Below are 14,442 nucleotides of genomic sequence, written 5' to 3'. Positions count from 1 at the left end.
AGTGGATGAAAAAACCAAAAAACTGCAGATGCTGGAAATCCAAAACGAAAACAGAATTACCTGGAAAAACTCAGCAGGTCTGGCAGCATTGGCGGAGAAGAAAATAATTGACGTTTTGAGTCCTCATGACCCTTCAACAGAACTAAGTGGAAATAGGAAAGGGGTGAAAAAAAGCTAGTTTAAGGGGGTGGGGGGGGTAGGGGGGAAGGTGGGGGGTGGCGGCAGGGCAGGGTTGTTGGGACAAGCAAGCAGTGATAGGAGGAGATCTCGTCGGGACCTGGAAAAATTTATTAATTTTGCTTCCAATCTCTACCCCTCCATCATTTTCACATGGTCCATCTCTGTCACTTCCCTTCCCTTCCTTGACCTCTCTGTCTCAGTTTCTGGTGATAGACTGTCCACCAATATCCATTACAAGCCTACCGACTCCCATAGCTACCTTGACTACAGCTTCTCACACCCCTCTTCCTGTAAGGGCTCCATCCCATTCTCTCAGTTCCTTCGCCTCCGTCACATCTGTTCTGATGATGCTACCTTCAAAAACAGTTCCTCTGACATGTCCTCCTTCTTCCTTAACCGAGGTTTTCCACCCACAGCAGTTGACAGGGCCCTCAACCGTGTCCGGCCCATCTCCCGCACATCCAACCTCACGCCTTCTCCTCCCTCCCAGAAACATGATAGGGTCCCCCTTGTCCTCACTTATCACGCCACCAGCCTCCACATTCAAAGGATCATCCTCCGCCATTTCCGCCAACTCCAGCATGATGCCACCACCAGATACATCTTCCCTTTACCCCAACGGCGGCATTCTGAAGGGATTGTTCCCTCCGTGACACCCTCGTCCACTCCTCCATCACCCCCTACTCCTCAACCCCCACCTACGGCACCTCCCCATGCAAATGCAAAATATGCAACACCTGCCCCTTCACTTCCTCTCTCCTCACCGTCGAAGAGCCCAAACACTCCTTTCAAGTGAAGCAGCATTTCACTTGCACTTCCCCCAACTTAGTGTACTGCATTCGTTGCTCCCAATGCGGTTTCCTCTACATTGGAGAGAGACCAAACGCAGACTGGGTGACCGCTTTGCAGATATGTCTGCATTACCCAGACCTCCCTGTCGCTTGCCATTTTAACACTCCACCCTGCTCTCTTGCCCACATGTCTGTCCTTGGCCTGCTGCATTGTTCCAGTGAAGCTCAATGCAAACTGGAGGAACAGCACCTCATCTTCCGACTAGGCACTTTACATTACTGAATATTGAATTCAACAACTTTAGATCTTGAACTCTGTCCTCCATCCCCACCCCCTTTCCGTTTCTTCCCCCACCCTTTTGTATTTTCCAATAATTTGTATAGATTTTTCTTTTCCCACCTATTTCCATTATTTTTAAATGTATTTTACCCTCTGTTTATTTCACCCCACCCCCACTAGAGCTACCTTGCTTGTCCTGCTCTCCACTCTTAATTAGCACATTCTTTTAGATAATATCACCAACTTCAACACCTCTTTGTTCTTGTGTCTGTGACATCTCTTGATTATCTCCTCCTATCACTGCTTGCTTGTCCCAACAAGCCCCCAGCCCCCCCACTTCTTCCCCCCCACCCCCCCCAAACTAGCTTATATTTTACCCCTTTCCTATTTCTACTTAGTTCTGTTGAAAGGTCATGAGGACTCGAAACATCAACTTTGCTCTTCTCCGCCGATGCTGCCAGACCTGCTGAGTTTTTCCACATATTTCTGTTTTTGCCTCAGTGCACGAAAGCCTGACTAAACTCTCGAAGAGCACAGTATTTTCAAAGCTAGATGCCAACAGCAGGTTTTGGCAACTTCCCCTTGATGAAAAATCCAGGCTGCTGACCACAGTCATTACCCCCTTCGACACATTCTGCTTTTCCCGCCTGCCGTTTGGAATCACTTCAACCCCAGAAATATTTTATGTCGGCCATTTTGCAGGGCCTACAGGGGGTCATTTGCCACATGGATGATGTATTGGTTCATGGGACAAGGGTGGGGAGATTCACAGAAGTCTTAGGGAGCCTGCAGGAAGCAGGGCTGATGTTAAATGAGAAATGTGAATTCTCCAAAACATTTATTCAGTTCCCTTTTTTAAATTCATTTACAGAATGTGGGTGGTGCTGCCTGGGCCAGCATTTATTGCCCTTCCTTAATTGCCTTGGGATGGTGGTGGTGAGTTGCCTTCTTGAGCTGCTACAGTCTATGTGGTAGGAAGGGAGTTCCAGGATTTTGACCCAGCGACAGTGAAGGAACAGCGATTTATTTCTAAGTCAGGATGGTGAGTGGCTTGGAGGGGAACTTCTGGGTGGTGGTTTTCCCATGTATCTGCTGCCCTTGTCCTTCTAGATGGTAGTGGTCGTGGGCTTGGAAGGTGCTGCCTAAGGAGCCTTGGTGAATTTCTGCAGTGCAGCTTATAGATGGTGTACAAATCTGTCACTGTGTGTCTGTGGTGTAGGGAATGAATGTTTGTGGATGAGGAGCCAATCAAGCAAGCTGCTTTGTCCTGGATGGTGTTGACGGAGTGTTTGAAGTGTTTGTTTGAAGACAACGGCTTTATCCATGTTTGCCGGTTTTGGCAGGTTTCCGCTGCAATGGTACTCGCACTCAGCCTGGAAACAATTTTAAACAATGGCTGCTTGAATCAAACTAGCAGCAGACATCTCCATCTCAAGCTTCTTGAGTGTTGTTGGAGCTGCAGTCATCTAAGCAATTGGAAAGTATTCCATCACACTCCTGGCTTGTGCCTTGTAACTGGAGAACAGGCTTTGGGGAGTCAGGAGATGGGTTACTTGCTGCAGAATTCTTAGCCTCTGACCTGCTCTTGTAGCCACAATATTTATAAGGCTAGTCCAGTTCAATTTCTGGTCAATAGTAGCTCCCAGGATATTGATAGTGGGGGTTTCAGCGATAGTAATGCCAACGGGTGATGGTTAGATTCTCTCTTGTTGGAGATGGTCATTGCCTGGCACTTGTGTGGTGTAAATGTTTCTTGCCATTTGTCAGCCCAAGCCTAGATATTGTCCAGGTCTTGTTGCATTTGCACATGGGCTGCTTCATTATCTGAGGAGTCACAAGTGGTGTTGAACATTGTGTAATCATCAGCGAACATCCCCACTTCTGACCTTATGATGAAAGGAAGGTCATTGATGAAGCAGCTGAAGATGGTTGGGCTTAGGACACTACCCTGAGGAGATCCTGAGCCACATCGTCAGTAATAACGGCATCATGGTGGACCTACAGAAAACTAAATCCATTAGTGAATTTCCAGCTCCATACTTGATTCCAGAGCTCCAGTGATTCTTGGGAATGGTGAACCAGCTGGCAAAACTTTTACCAAATTTAGCACAGGTAACAGAACCTTTGAGGCATTTATTTAAGAAAGGTCAGACATGGTCCTGGAACTCACATCAAGGACAAACATTCACTCGCGATGCTACTCGGCACTGACATTCTGCCCCACTACTACCCATCCCTGCCCAACACCATAGTAACGGATGCCTCATCCACAGGCGTACAGGAACAACTGGATGGAAATCACTGACCAGTTTATTATGCTTCCAGAGGAGTGTTGGACATAGCGATGAGATGCACCATTACAGAAAGGGAAGCCCTCGCAGTCACATGGGCATGTTAGAATTTTTTGGATTATATTGCCAGTTGAAACAGACCATAAGCCACTGGTCTCATTAGTAGATGAAAAGGAGCTGGCAAAGATGCCTTCTAGAATCCAGATTCCGCCTATGCTCATGAGGTTTACCTCCGAGACGGTATGCATCCAAGGCAAAAACCAAACAGGCAGACACACTTTCCAGGGTGACAGTAGCCTTCCAGCAAAACAGGATGTCAATCTCATTGAAGAGCTGGAAGCGTATTCCCAATTGACAAGGAGACACCTGCCTGCAAATACAAGTAAACGCAAACAGATTCACCAGGAACAAATATGAGATGAGCATGGCACTTGCAGCCACCGTTACTGCCAACAAGGGTGGCCACCAGTCCAACTGGTGGTACCATGAAAGCTTAGTTTGACCAACAAAATCACTTTACGGCCATAGATGATCTCCCGGTCTACAATGAGCGGCTTGTCATCCTAGTTTTCCTTCAGCCGGAGATCCTTCAAAAAATACGCCAGGATCACCTGGGCATCACCAAGTGCCGGGCATGGGTTCAGTCCGCTATCTGGTGGCCAGGCATTTCCAGGGCTATTGAGGACATCATAGCAAACTTTCAGGTGTGTGTGCTGCACAGACAAGGCCAAAGAGAGCCCATCATTCCCACACAATTTCCCACCAGGCCATGGGAGAGGCTAGGCAACAACTTATTTGTCTGCAACAGCATACTGCTGCTTTTAGTGGTGGATCACTTTTCCAGATGGTTTGAGGTGAAGCAACTATATACAACAACCACAGAGGCAGTAATTAGGGCACTGAAAGAGATGTTCATGAGTCACAGCATCCCGGACAGGATTGTGAATGTTAATGACCCACAATTTTCAAATGAGTACTTGTGCATTTTGCCACCACATCTGGTTTCCACCACTGTACCAGCTCCCTAAGATACCCACGGTTAACTGGGAGACCGAAAGAGGGGCCCACACTGTAAAAGCCCTCCTAAAAAAAAGAATGAGGTCTTTCCCACAGCACTGCTAACCTACAGGTCCACCCCGTTACAGTGCAGCCTCACCCCACCAAACTCCTGGTTGGCGAGGCACATAACTTCCAATCTGCCGAAAATACTAATATCAGGATTGGTAATCAAGGATTATCAGGACATCCAAGCAAGACAGCTTCCCTACAGACAGGCATAAGCTTCTACCTACAACAAAAGGCACCGCGCCAAATACTTGCCACAACTATGATTGGATGACAAGATCTCAAGGATTAAAGACCTCGAGAGAGAGAAGGTACTATTGTCAGGAAGAACAATGTCCAACCCTGATCCTACCAGGTTGGCACCCCAGACAGTACAGTCAAGAGAAACAAGAGAGGTCTCCTCCTCATTTCAGGACCCATAGTACAGTGGAGAGACCTTGAGGAAGATACCCAGATGCCAGAACAACCTTCCAGTCAACAGAGTTTACTTACAATGAAAGATCCTACCACTCCTCTGCCGCTGGTGCGACTGAGATATGGAAGGGTAATAAGGCCTACTGACTGCCTGAACCTATAAACTCAGAGACTTGAAGGGGAAGATGGGGTGGTAATAACAATGTAAGTACATGGGCCTGAATTCTACCCTTTGGGTGCGCCTGAAGTTGGCCCGGCTGGAAGCAGAGTAAAATCTGCTCCAGGCCGAGATAGTGCTGTGAATGCGATCTTACTCTGGGCAGCCAATTAAAGCCCAGCAAACGTGAAATGAGACTGCTGGATGTGTTTTCCGTGTGGGGGGTCAGAAGCATCGGATGCCAGGTCCAGTGGGGACATGGCGGGTGTTTAAAATATGGAAGCTCTCTGAAGGCTGCCAGGAGTTATGGGGCAGACTGAGGGAGCTGTTTGGAAACAATCCAAGAAATGTCCTAGTGTGCAGTCATGGCCTTAGCATCTGGTGGTTTTGGAAGGTGGGAGGGCAAGCTGGGTGGGCAATCTGCCCCCCCACTCCTGTTTCTCAGATGAGTGCCTCGGAATGCTGGTCAAGGAGATCATTGCTAGGCGTCATATCCAAATGCACAGGGACAGCAAGAGAAGGTGAAGAAAGCCTGAGCAGAGGTCACCACCCAGGTCAGTGGGCGTGAGGTGGTGCAGCACAGGCTTGTAAAGGTATGATGTGGTGCTGGTGTACTGGATTTGGTTCTCATTTACTGATTGTTAGCAAAGGAGACAGTGCCATTGACTTGACGAGGAATCATTGCCTTGGATGCCAACTGAAGGTTGCTGGGTCAAAGTATCCCTGGTGCCCCTGCCTCCAGGAGGGTTCCTGTCTGTTTTCTCGAGGTCCTCATCCTGCACCTCCCCAGGTTCTTCCTCTGAGCCATCACTTGAGTCACCCTCTCTGGGCTGTGGAGCTGCCTCACTTTCCTCAGCCTCCAGTGGGTCCCCCCTTGACAGAGACAGGTTGTGCAGGGTGCAGCATGCAACGAATATGGGGGAGACAGGCTCTGGAGGATACTGTAATGCTCCATCTGATTGGTCCAGGCATCTGAAGCCCATCTTCAGCTGCCCAATGTCCCTCTCCACCACTGCCCTGTGGAGGCATGACTCCTGCTGTATCCCTCTTCGGCCTCAGTTCTTGGGTAATGAAGTGGGGTCAATCAGCCACCTCTTCAAGGGATAGCCCTTGTCACCCAGGAGCCATCCGTCCACTTGTGCAGGAGCCACAAACAGCCTTGGTACCTGTGAGTGCCGCAAGACGTAAGCACCATGTGAGCTCCTAGGGTAATGGGCATAAACTTGGAGAATCTGTGTCCTGTTGTCACAGAACCACTTTCTGTTTACAAAAGCTCCCGGCTCACTGGCTGGTGCTTTGATGGCCACGTGAGTGGAATCTATTACACCCTGGATGTGGAGAAACCCAGTCATCTCAGTGAAGCCTCATGCTCTCTCTGCCTGGCTCGCCTCATCTCTTCAGAAGTGGATGAACTTGCAAATCTGATTGAGAAATGCCACACAGATCCCCCACTGAGCCCTGTAAAGAACCAGAGGCAGAGAAGTTGAGGGCCACTGTGACCTTCAAAGTCACCAGCATGGGGTAGCCGCCCATGCAGTTGGAGACGAGTTCCGGACCTATCATGTGACATATTGCTGTCACTGTGTCCCTGGAGAGGGGAAGTCTCCTAAAGCACTGGACCTTGGACATCTGGAGGTGGTTGGAGAGCTGCCTGAGCACTGTAGTCGCTGGTTAGTGGTGTCTTTGGCGTACCCTCCTGTCTTGGCCTCCCTGCTGGTTCTTCAGCAACTGAGCCTGTGCCTGTCCTCTTAAAGATGTGTCCCTGGAATGCTGCACATGACCACCTGGCCTCCTCTCCCTCCTGCCCCTCTCTTCCTCTTCAGAGGAGGCTCCACCAGCAGAAAAACTATCCCCATTAGATTGGATGCAGAGGAGCAGTGCCTTGGAAATGAAGGAGCGTTGTGCTGCAATACTCAGGGGAACCTTCCGGGGAAGATGAGAACCTGAGATGCTGAAAGGCAGGCTTGACAATCAAATGAGATGCAAAGAAACTCTGGGCCAACTCTGTACTCACACAGCAAAGGACTGGCAATGACAGAGAAAGTGCTGCTGCTCCAGGGGCCTTTTATTCCGCCCATGGATGAGGAAATGATTAAAATGTGATTTCCGCCCACCTGTTTTGCCTGTCTGATGAGCTAAAAATTGCTTGGGCAACATAAAACCGCGGTCAATAGGCTTTTTAATGACCTTAATTGGCCTTTTAATTGTTGGCAAGCGCTGCTCTGACTCTCGCACGTGCCCACTGACTTCAGTAGTGCATGTGTGTGTGATGACATTGGGACGCACGCCTGACATCATTTCGTACAATTTTATGTGAATTATGAGCCCGACCTCAGAACGCAAGATTCAGGCCATGGGTTAAACTGGAATGACTCGAAATACGTTGGTTAAGGACTTGGAGGGAAGTGTAGTATAAGGGTCTGGCAAATAGGGTTAATGTGGGACTGAGCATAGTACTGCCCACACACTGATGTGAGACAGCACATGACCTGCATCAAGGGGTCAGTCTCGTGTTGGACAGAGCCGTGTGCACAAGCAAGCTTGGAGACAGCTCCTTAATTGTAAATGTGTATAGTTCTTGTTAATAAATACATACAGTTAACCTACTTAACATTACAAAGAATTCATTAACACCTACCGAATGGCATCCAATACCCTACAATACTCTTAGAGCTGGAATGAGTGAAAAATACAGGGTGTACCCTTCAGGAGACTGACAGCCTTGTTGAAGTCTGCAGCAGGTGAAGCAGAGGAGCAATTTTAAAGCCCCTTGTTTCAGGCTTGTGATTTGGGCTGCAAAATCACCTTGGAATCGCCTTTAAACATAAGCCAGAAATGTCCAGCTAGTGGTGGTAGTGAGCCTGCTGCTGCAAAGAAAACAAGAAAAATTATCAGCCTAGCAGTGAACTTGGATGTTTTAGAATGTCTTGTGGCTGGAGAATGAGCAGTCAATATTGATAGAGTTTTTGGGCTACTCCCTACAACAATAAGAACAATCCATAGTAACACTGAGAAAATCAAACAAAGTGTCCAAAGTGTCACATCTTTAAATGCTGATAGGGTCATTCAGTCTAGAAGCAGCACAATGGAGAACACTCGGCAGTCTGGATCGAAGACCGAAACCAACGCCAGGTGCCTCTTAGTTTGATGGTCATCCAAGAAAAAGCCAAAAGCCTGTAAGAAAACTTACAGAATAAGCAGGGTGAAGTTCTCAGTCAGAAAGTTTCATCTATAGTCATGGATGGTTCGAGCGTTTCAAGAGGTAATCCTATCTGCACAACATTAAAGTGACTGGCGAAGCAGCTAATGCTGATACATTCTTGATGAATTCCTTGCCCGTTTGAAGAGAACCTTTGGAGATGGTGGCTACTCACCAAATCAAGTTTTTAATGCTGATGAGACGGGGCTTTTTTGGAAATGTTTTCTGCAGAGGATTACATTTTGAAAGAGGAGAGGACTGTGCCAGGATTTAAAGCTGCCAAAGATTGCCTGACTATGCTGCTTGATGGAAACACTGCAGGAGATTTTAAGTTTAAGCCCTTAATGGTATACTAGTCTGAGACACCATGGGCATTAAGGGGTTATTCCAAGGCGCATCTGCATGTCATTTGGCGTTCAAATAAGAGAGCCTGGATGACGGGAGCACTCTTTCAAGAATGGTTCCCTCTGTATGCCAAACCTGCCAAAGAAATTCTCGCCTTCAAGATATTGCTCCTCTTGGATAATTGCCCAGGTCATTCTGTCAGCCTTGATGAGTTGTCTGAAAATGTGAAGATGATTTTCCTGCCACCCGACACAACTTCATTCATCTAGCCAAAAGGTCAGCGAGCAATAACAACATTGAAGTCTTACTATCTAAGCCATACCTTCTCCCAACTCATCAAGGCAGCAAATAGTGGGAATGTGCCATCACTCAGGGAATTTTGGCGTGACTACAACATCCTCAAGGACATCAACAACGTTGCTGATTCATGTGATGAAGTCATGTCGTCGTGTCTGAACATTTTGTGGTGGAAATTGTGGCTCAAGTGTGTTAGTGGCCATGGAGAATCTCACGGCGCTGCCCCTGAGATTCACTGTGAAGTAATTAGCTTGGTGAGGGAGGCTGTCTTTGATGAAGTGGATGAGGCTGATGTGGTGGAATTGCTTGCATCCCATGAGAGGAATTGGTCAATGAAAACTTAATGCAGCTGGAGAGTCAATGAGCTGGCATGCAACAGCCAGGTCCTGGTGGAGTTAATGGGTTGAAGGGCCAGGATCGTCCACAACCTTGAAAAATTTATCCAAGGACTGTTGAACTATTTTCTTTTGCTTCTCCTGCACAACTGCTCTGTAACAGTTAATACCATCACTGATCACCCTGTTCACTTTGGCACAGTGCTCTCTGTTTGGGTCATCCTCTGTGAAGGTTTCCATTGCCTCTTCTATGAGTTGGAAAGTTCTTGACAGTCGTTTCATTGACAAAACCCGAGAGGGAGGTTTTTCAGCATGATCTTCCCCTTCAATGGCCAATTAAGGCCATTGACAAGTTAATTAAGATAAGTAAAAACCTGCCCGTCCAACCTTAAGGCTGGTGGGCAGGCCAGGAGCTCCAGTGGACTCCTAATAATTCATGAAACCTCATCCACTGGCGGGATGAGGTTTCATGTCCGTTTTTAAAAAGTTTAATAAAGTTTGTCCTTTTTATTAACATGACCCATCTCGTGTGACATTGTCACATGAGGGGGACACGTTAATAATATTTTTATTTTTCTATTTTTTAAGTTTTTTTGCACTGTCACTAATCTCCCTGACACACCACTTAGTCTCAGGGAGCAGTGCGCTCTTTCATGCGCATGCGCGAAAGAGCGCACTTTGACAGCTGGGGAGTCCTCCCACCCCCCCACCCCGCACAGAGTGCTTCCTGTTGGGCAGGCCGCTGGGCGGGCCTTAATTGGCTCGCCCACTCAAAATAGCGGCGGGCCCCGTTTTGGTGGCGGGGGTCGACTGTCTGCCCGCTGCCGAGTCGGTGGGGCCCGCACACCCACCAAGGGCAAAATTCTGTCCAGAAGTTCCAGTAGAAACAATGCAGATGGAGCCAGGTATTCAATCTGGAAAGAGCCCCTTTTCTGTGTTGCTGCTAGTTAGATGGCAAAATGACAGACTGAGATTTTGTTGTACAGCAAGGCAATATTGCTGGTTACACAAGCTAGAGCTCCATGTTACATGACTCTGAGCTCTCCATATTATCGTTGACAAGGGATGTGTATCCCTCATCAGGGTTCCTGAGATGGTTAAAGGTTCCAATCATTAAGACTTGAAAGGGAGATTTCAGGGCTCTTTGTCTTAGCAGACAAGCAGACTCTGGTTGGCGAGCCTGGCTTATGAAATGCAGATGGTCTCTGCAGCCCACAGGGGGCCATTAGTGTCTCTTCAGAGATAACGAAGTGCAAGTTTCTGCGATATTGCCATGGTAGCTCGTTTTGTTTGAGGGTCACAGACAAGTATAGCTTCAGCCATTTTAAAAGGTCTTTGTACAGTTTTTAAAATTTTAGAGATAGCCATGAGGAAATCTATATTTATAAAGAATGTACAGGGTGAGGTCTTAGTCATCTCACACAAAACATAACAGTCTTATAAGCCTCATAATTGTAACAATGTGCCCTCTCAACAAGTTAAGGGCATCAAAGTGGAAGATAGTCTCACTGATTTTACATCCATTAAGAAGCAAACACTTTAAGCCTAAATGCTTCAAGGCAGTAACATGAAAACAATAAAGTGATGTGGGTGCAGAGGTGGCTACAGACAGACTGGGGAACACAAAGTGTTATGACCAAGATGGGAAGAATGCACTGTCGATCTCTTGTTTCACTACTCCACGGGTCACAAAATATATTTAAATGCTTTTTCTAGCTGGCTATATGGCCAAATATATGCTTTACCTATTAATTTCAGAATGATCACTCAAAGCCCAGGTTTCTTCAATAAACAACAAAATTATTAGTTTAATATAAAACCAAATGGCATCCAGGTTACATGGTTGGTTTCTCAGCACTGGCCTGGGAAACAATCGATGACTCTTGCCATACCTTTCAGGCTGACTTCAAAGAAAACTTACAGTCAGTCAATTTCAGAATGTAGAGCAACTTCTATTCACTCTCTGCTTTGGACTGGGTCTGGAGCTTCAGGAGCTGTTGTCTCCTTTACCCAACCAGTTGATCCTTCTTGTTTCCTCCAAAGCAACAACAGCCTACCCGCTTTTAAATGCAGTTTTCCAAAGCATGTTTTTTTGCAAGGCCATAAACCATCATGTGACCCTTTTGGACACAGTTCACCGGGGTCAAGAGGCTTCCAGCTTCTTTACAACTGCTTAATTACCTTTTCTTGTAAAATGCTGTCTTTTCCAGGAACAGCATCAACGAGAGCCCTTGCATTAACCCTTTCAGGGACAGTGTCTTTTAAAAAACCCAAATTCTTCCAGATTGTTCTTATTCCTTGGAGATGAATCATTTTCCATGATTAAAGCGTTTATAGCAAAAGGGAGTTGAAATCTGATGGTTTGAAAGTGGTCAATTTGGGTTCTATTACAAAATTGTTGGCTTATGCTTCTCCTACCTTCAGCTATATCCCTAGACTTTGTCCCCTAATACACCGAAGCCCTTTGCTTACTCTTACTCGACTCAAAGACACTACTCACTATATTTTTCCCACATTGCCCAGATCCTGTGAGCCTCTTTAAGTATTCATCAATACCCAAACCACGTTCTCCTCACTACAAGACTATTGAATTCTGGGCCCTGAAATCTTCTCCAATTTGCCCAGATCTCTGCACCCACCCCATTGTTCCTAGAACATCTCAGTACCTTGTCTATTCCCACCAACCCCACCCATCACCCCCACTCTAAATCCTGAGACTAAATCCTGAGGCCCCATCCAGTACTATCAGAACTTGGGTCTGTTCCTAGTGCTTTCCCACCAAAGGGACACCCTAATGTTGGTACACCAGTGTCCCTGATAACTATTAGGCATAATAGCCTTGATCTTATAAAAGCACTGACGCACCATGATCAATGCTACAAGAAATCTGCCAGTATTTAAGTCAGATTAAGAATTAAGGACTTATATAAATTTATCTTTCTATTTATGTTTTTAGTACTCATCAATGATCTCTACTCCCACTTCAGAAGAGTTGTTAAAGCTTTGGTGATCAATGCATTTGATGGCAATTTCCTCAAATCCTTGTATGGTGAGTATTGCTTCACAAAGGGAAATGGGAGATCCCCATATTTCAATGAATAAAGGCATTGTCCACTGTAGAACGGAGTCATATAGATGGGAACATTTGATTCCTATTGTGTGCTGAATTAGACAATCTTAGTTGCAGCAAAAGGAATAATGCAGTATTAAATTTGGACTCCATGCATATTGCTTATGGAGGGTAAAATGAGCCTGGAATGCTATTCAGTGACCCACTGCTGAGTAAGGACAGAACCAAACTCAAGTGTGATATCTCCATAAATTCAATAATCTACTAGTAGTACTGTCAGGCTTCACACATAACAAATGACCACTAGTGGGGGACTTCCGAATCCATCACCAAGAGTGGTTCAGTAGCACCACTACTGGCTGAGTCCTGAAGAACAGGACTGGGCCTGCGCTTGGTGGTGAGGGAACCAACAAGAGGAAAAGACCTACTTGACCTCACCCTCATCAATCTATCTGTTGCAGATCCATCTGCCTATGACAGTATTGGTAGTAGTGACTACCACATAGAGCTAATGAAGATCAAGAGCCGTCTTCAGAGTGAACATACCCTCTATTATGCTGTGTGGCACTACTGCAGTCTTAAAAAGGGATAGATTCAGAACAGATCTAGCAGCTCAAAACTGGGCATCCATGACGGGCTGTGGGCCATCAGCAGCAGCAGAAATGTATTCAATCACAATTTGTAGAGTCATGGCATAGCATATCCCCCAACCTACCATGACCATCAAACCAGAGAACCAGGGCTTTCTGGTTCAGTAAGGAGACCACACCAGAAGCAGCACCGGACATAACTGAAAATGAGGTGCCAACATGGTGAAGCTATAACACAGGGCTACATGCATTCTAAACATCAGAAGAAGCATGTTAAAGACAGAGCTAAGTGACCCCACACCAAGGGACCAGATCAAATCTCTGCAGTCCAGCCACACCCTGTCGTGAATGGTGGTGGGCAATTAAATATCTAACTGGAGGATGAGGATCCACAAACACGCCCATCCTCAATGATGGGAAAGCCCAATACATCAGTGTAAAAGAGAAGGCTGAGGCATTTTCAGATATCTTTGTCAGAAATGCCAAGTGGATGATCCATCTCAATCTCCTCCTGCAGTCCCCAACGTCACAGATATCAGCCTTCAGCCAACTCAGTTCACTCCGTGTGATAGCAAATAAAGCCGAATGCTCTGTATATAGATAAAACCATGGGCCCTGATAACATCCCAGCTGTAGTATTGAGGACTTGTAGTTTAAAATTAGCTGTGCCCCTAGCCAGGCTGTTTCAATACAACTACAACATTGGCATCTACCTAAAATGGTGGAAAATTGCCCAGGTATGGCTTGTCCACAAAAAGCAGGATAAATCCAATCCAGACTCTCCACCAGTCTACTCTCAATCAAAAGCGAAGTGATGGAAGGTGCCATTGGCAGTGCTATCAAGTGGCACTTATTCACCAATAACTTGCTCACCGATGTTCAATTACATTCCTTCAGGGCCACTTGGCTCCAGACCTTATTATAGCCTTGGTCTAAATGCCTGGGAATGACCATCTCCAGGAAGAGAGAATCTAACCATCTGCCCTTAACATTCAGTAGCTGAAGCTTCTTTCATCACCATCCTGGGGGTTACCATTGACTGGAAACTGAACTGGACCAGCCATATGTGTACTGTGACTACATGTGCAGGTCAGAGGCTGGGAGTTCTGCGGTGAGTAACTCACCTCCTGACTCCCCAAAGCCAGTCCACCGTCTACAAGGCACAATTCAGGAGTGTGATGGAATACTCTTCACTTCCTAGGATGAATGCAGTTCCAGCAATGCTTAAGAAGATCAATATCATCCAGGACATAGCAGCCCACTTGATCAGTACCGCATCCACCACCTTAAACATTCACTCCTTCCACCACCAATGCACAGTGGCCACAGTGTGTACCATCTACAATATGCACCACAGCAAGTCACCTAAGCTTCTTTGACTGCACTTCCCAAACCCATCTCCTCTACCACCTAGAAGGATAAGAGCAA

At 46.6% G+C, this 14,442-nt stretch overlaps 1 protein-coding gene across 1 annotated transcript in view; it reads left to right on the top strand.

Annotated features, from left to right (window-relative positions):
• The window catches only part of ccdc82 (coiled-coil domain containing 82), a 96,365-nt gene that overhangs the window by 23,825 nt on the left and 58,098 nt on the right, over positions 1 to 14,442 (top strand). Inside the window, exon 4 of the mRNA XM_041199488.1 lies at positions 12,311 to 12,403. Within this exon, the coding sequence (XP_041055422.1) occupies positions 12,311 to 12,403 (93 nt within the window). The remainder of the gene's footprint in view (positions 1 to 12,310; positions 12,404 to 14,442) is intronic.

Source organism: Carcharodon carcharias, chromosome 11 (genome assembly GCF_017639515.1).
Source record: "Carcharodon carcharias isolate sCarCar2 chromosome 11, sCarCar2.pri, whole genome shotgun sequence".
Classification (NCBI taxonomy): domain Eukaryota; kingdom Metazoa; phylum Chordata; class Chondrichthyes; order Lamniformes; family Lamnidae; genus Carcharodon; species Carcharodon carcharias.
Note: the sequence above shows the minus strand (reverse complement) of the source record. Positions and strands in the feature narration are given on the sequence as shown.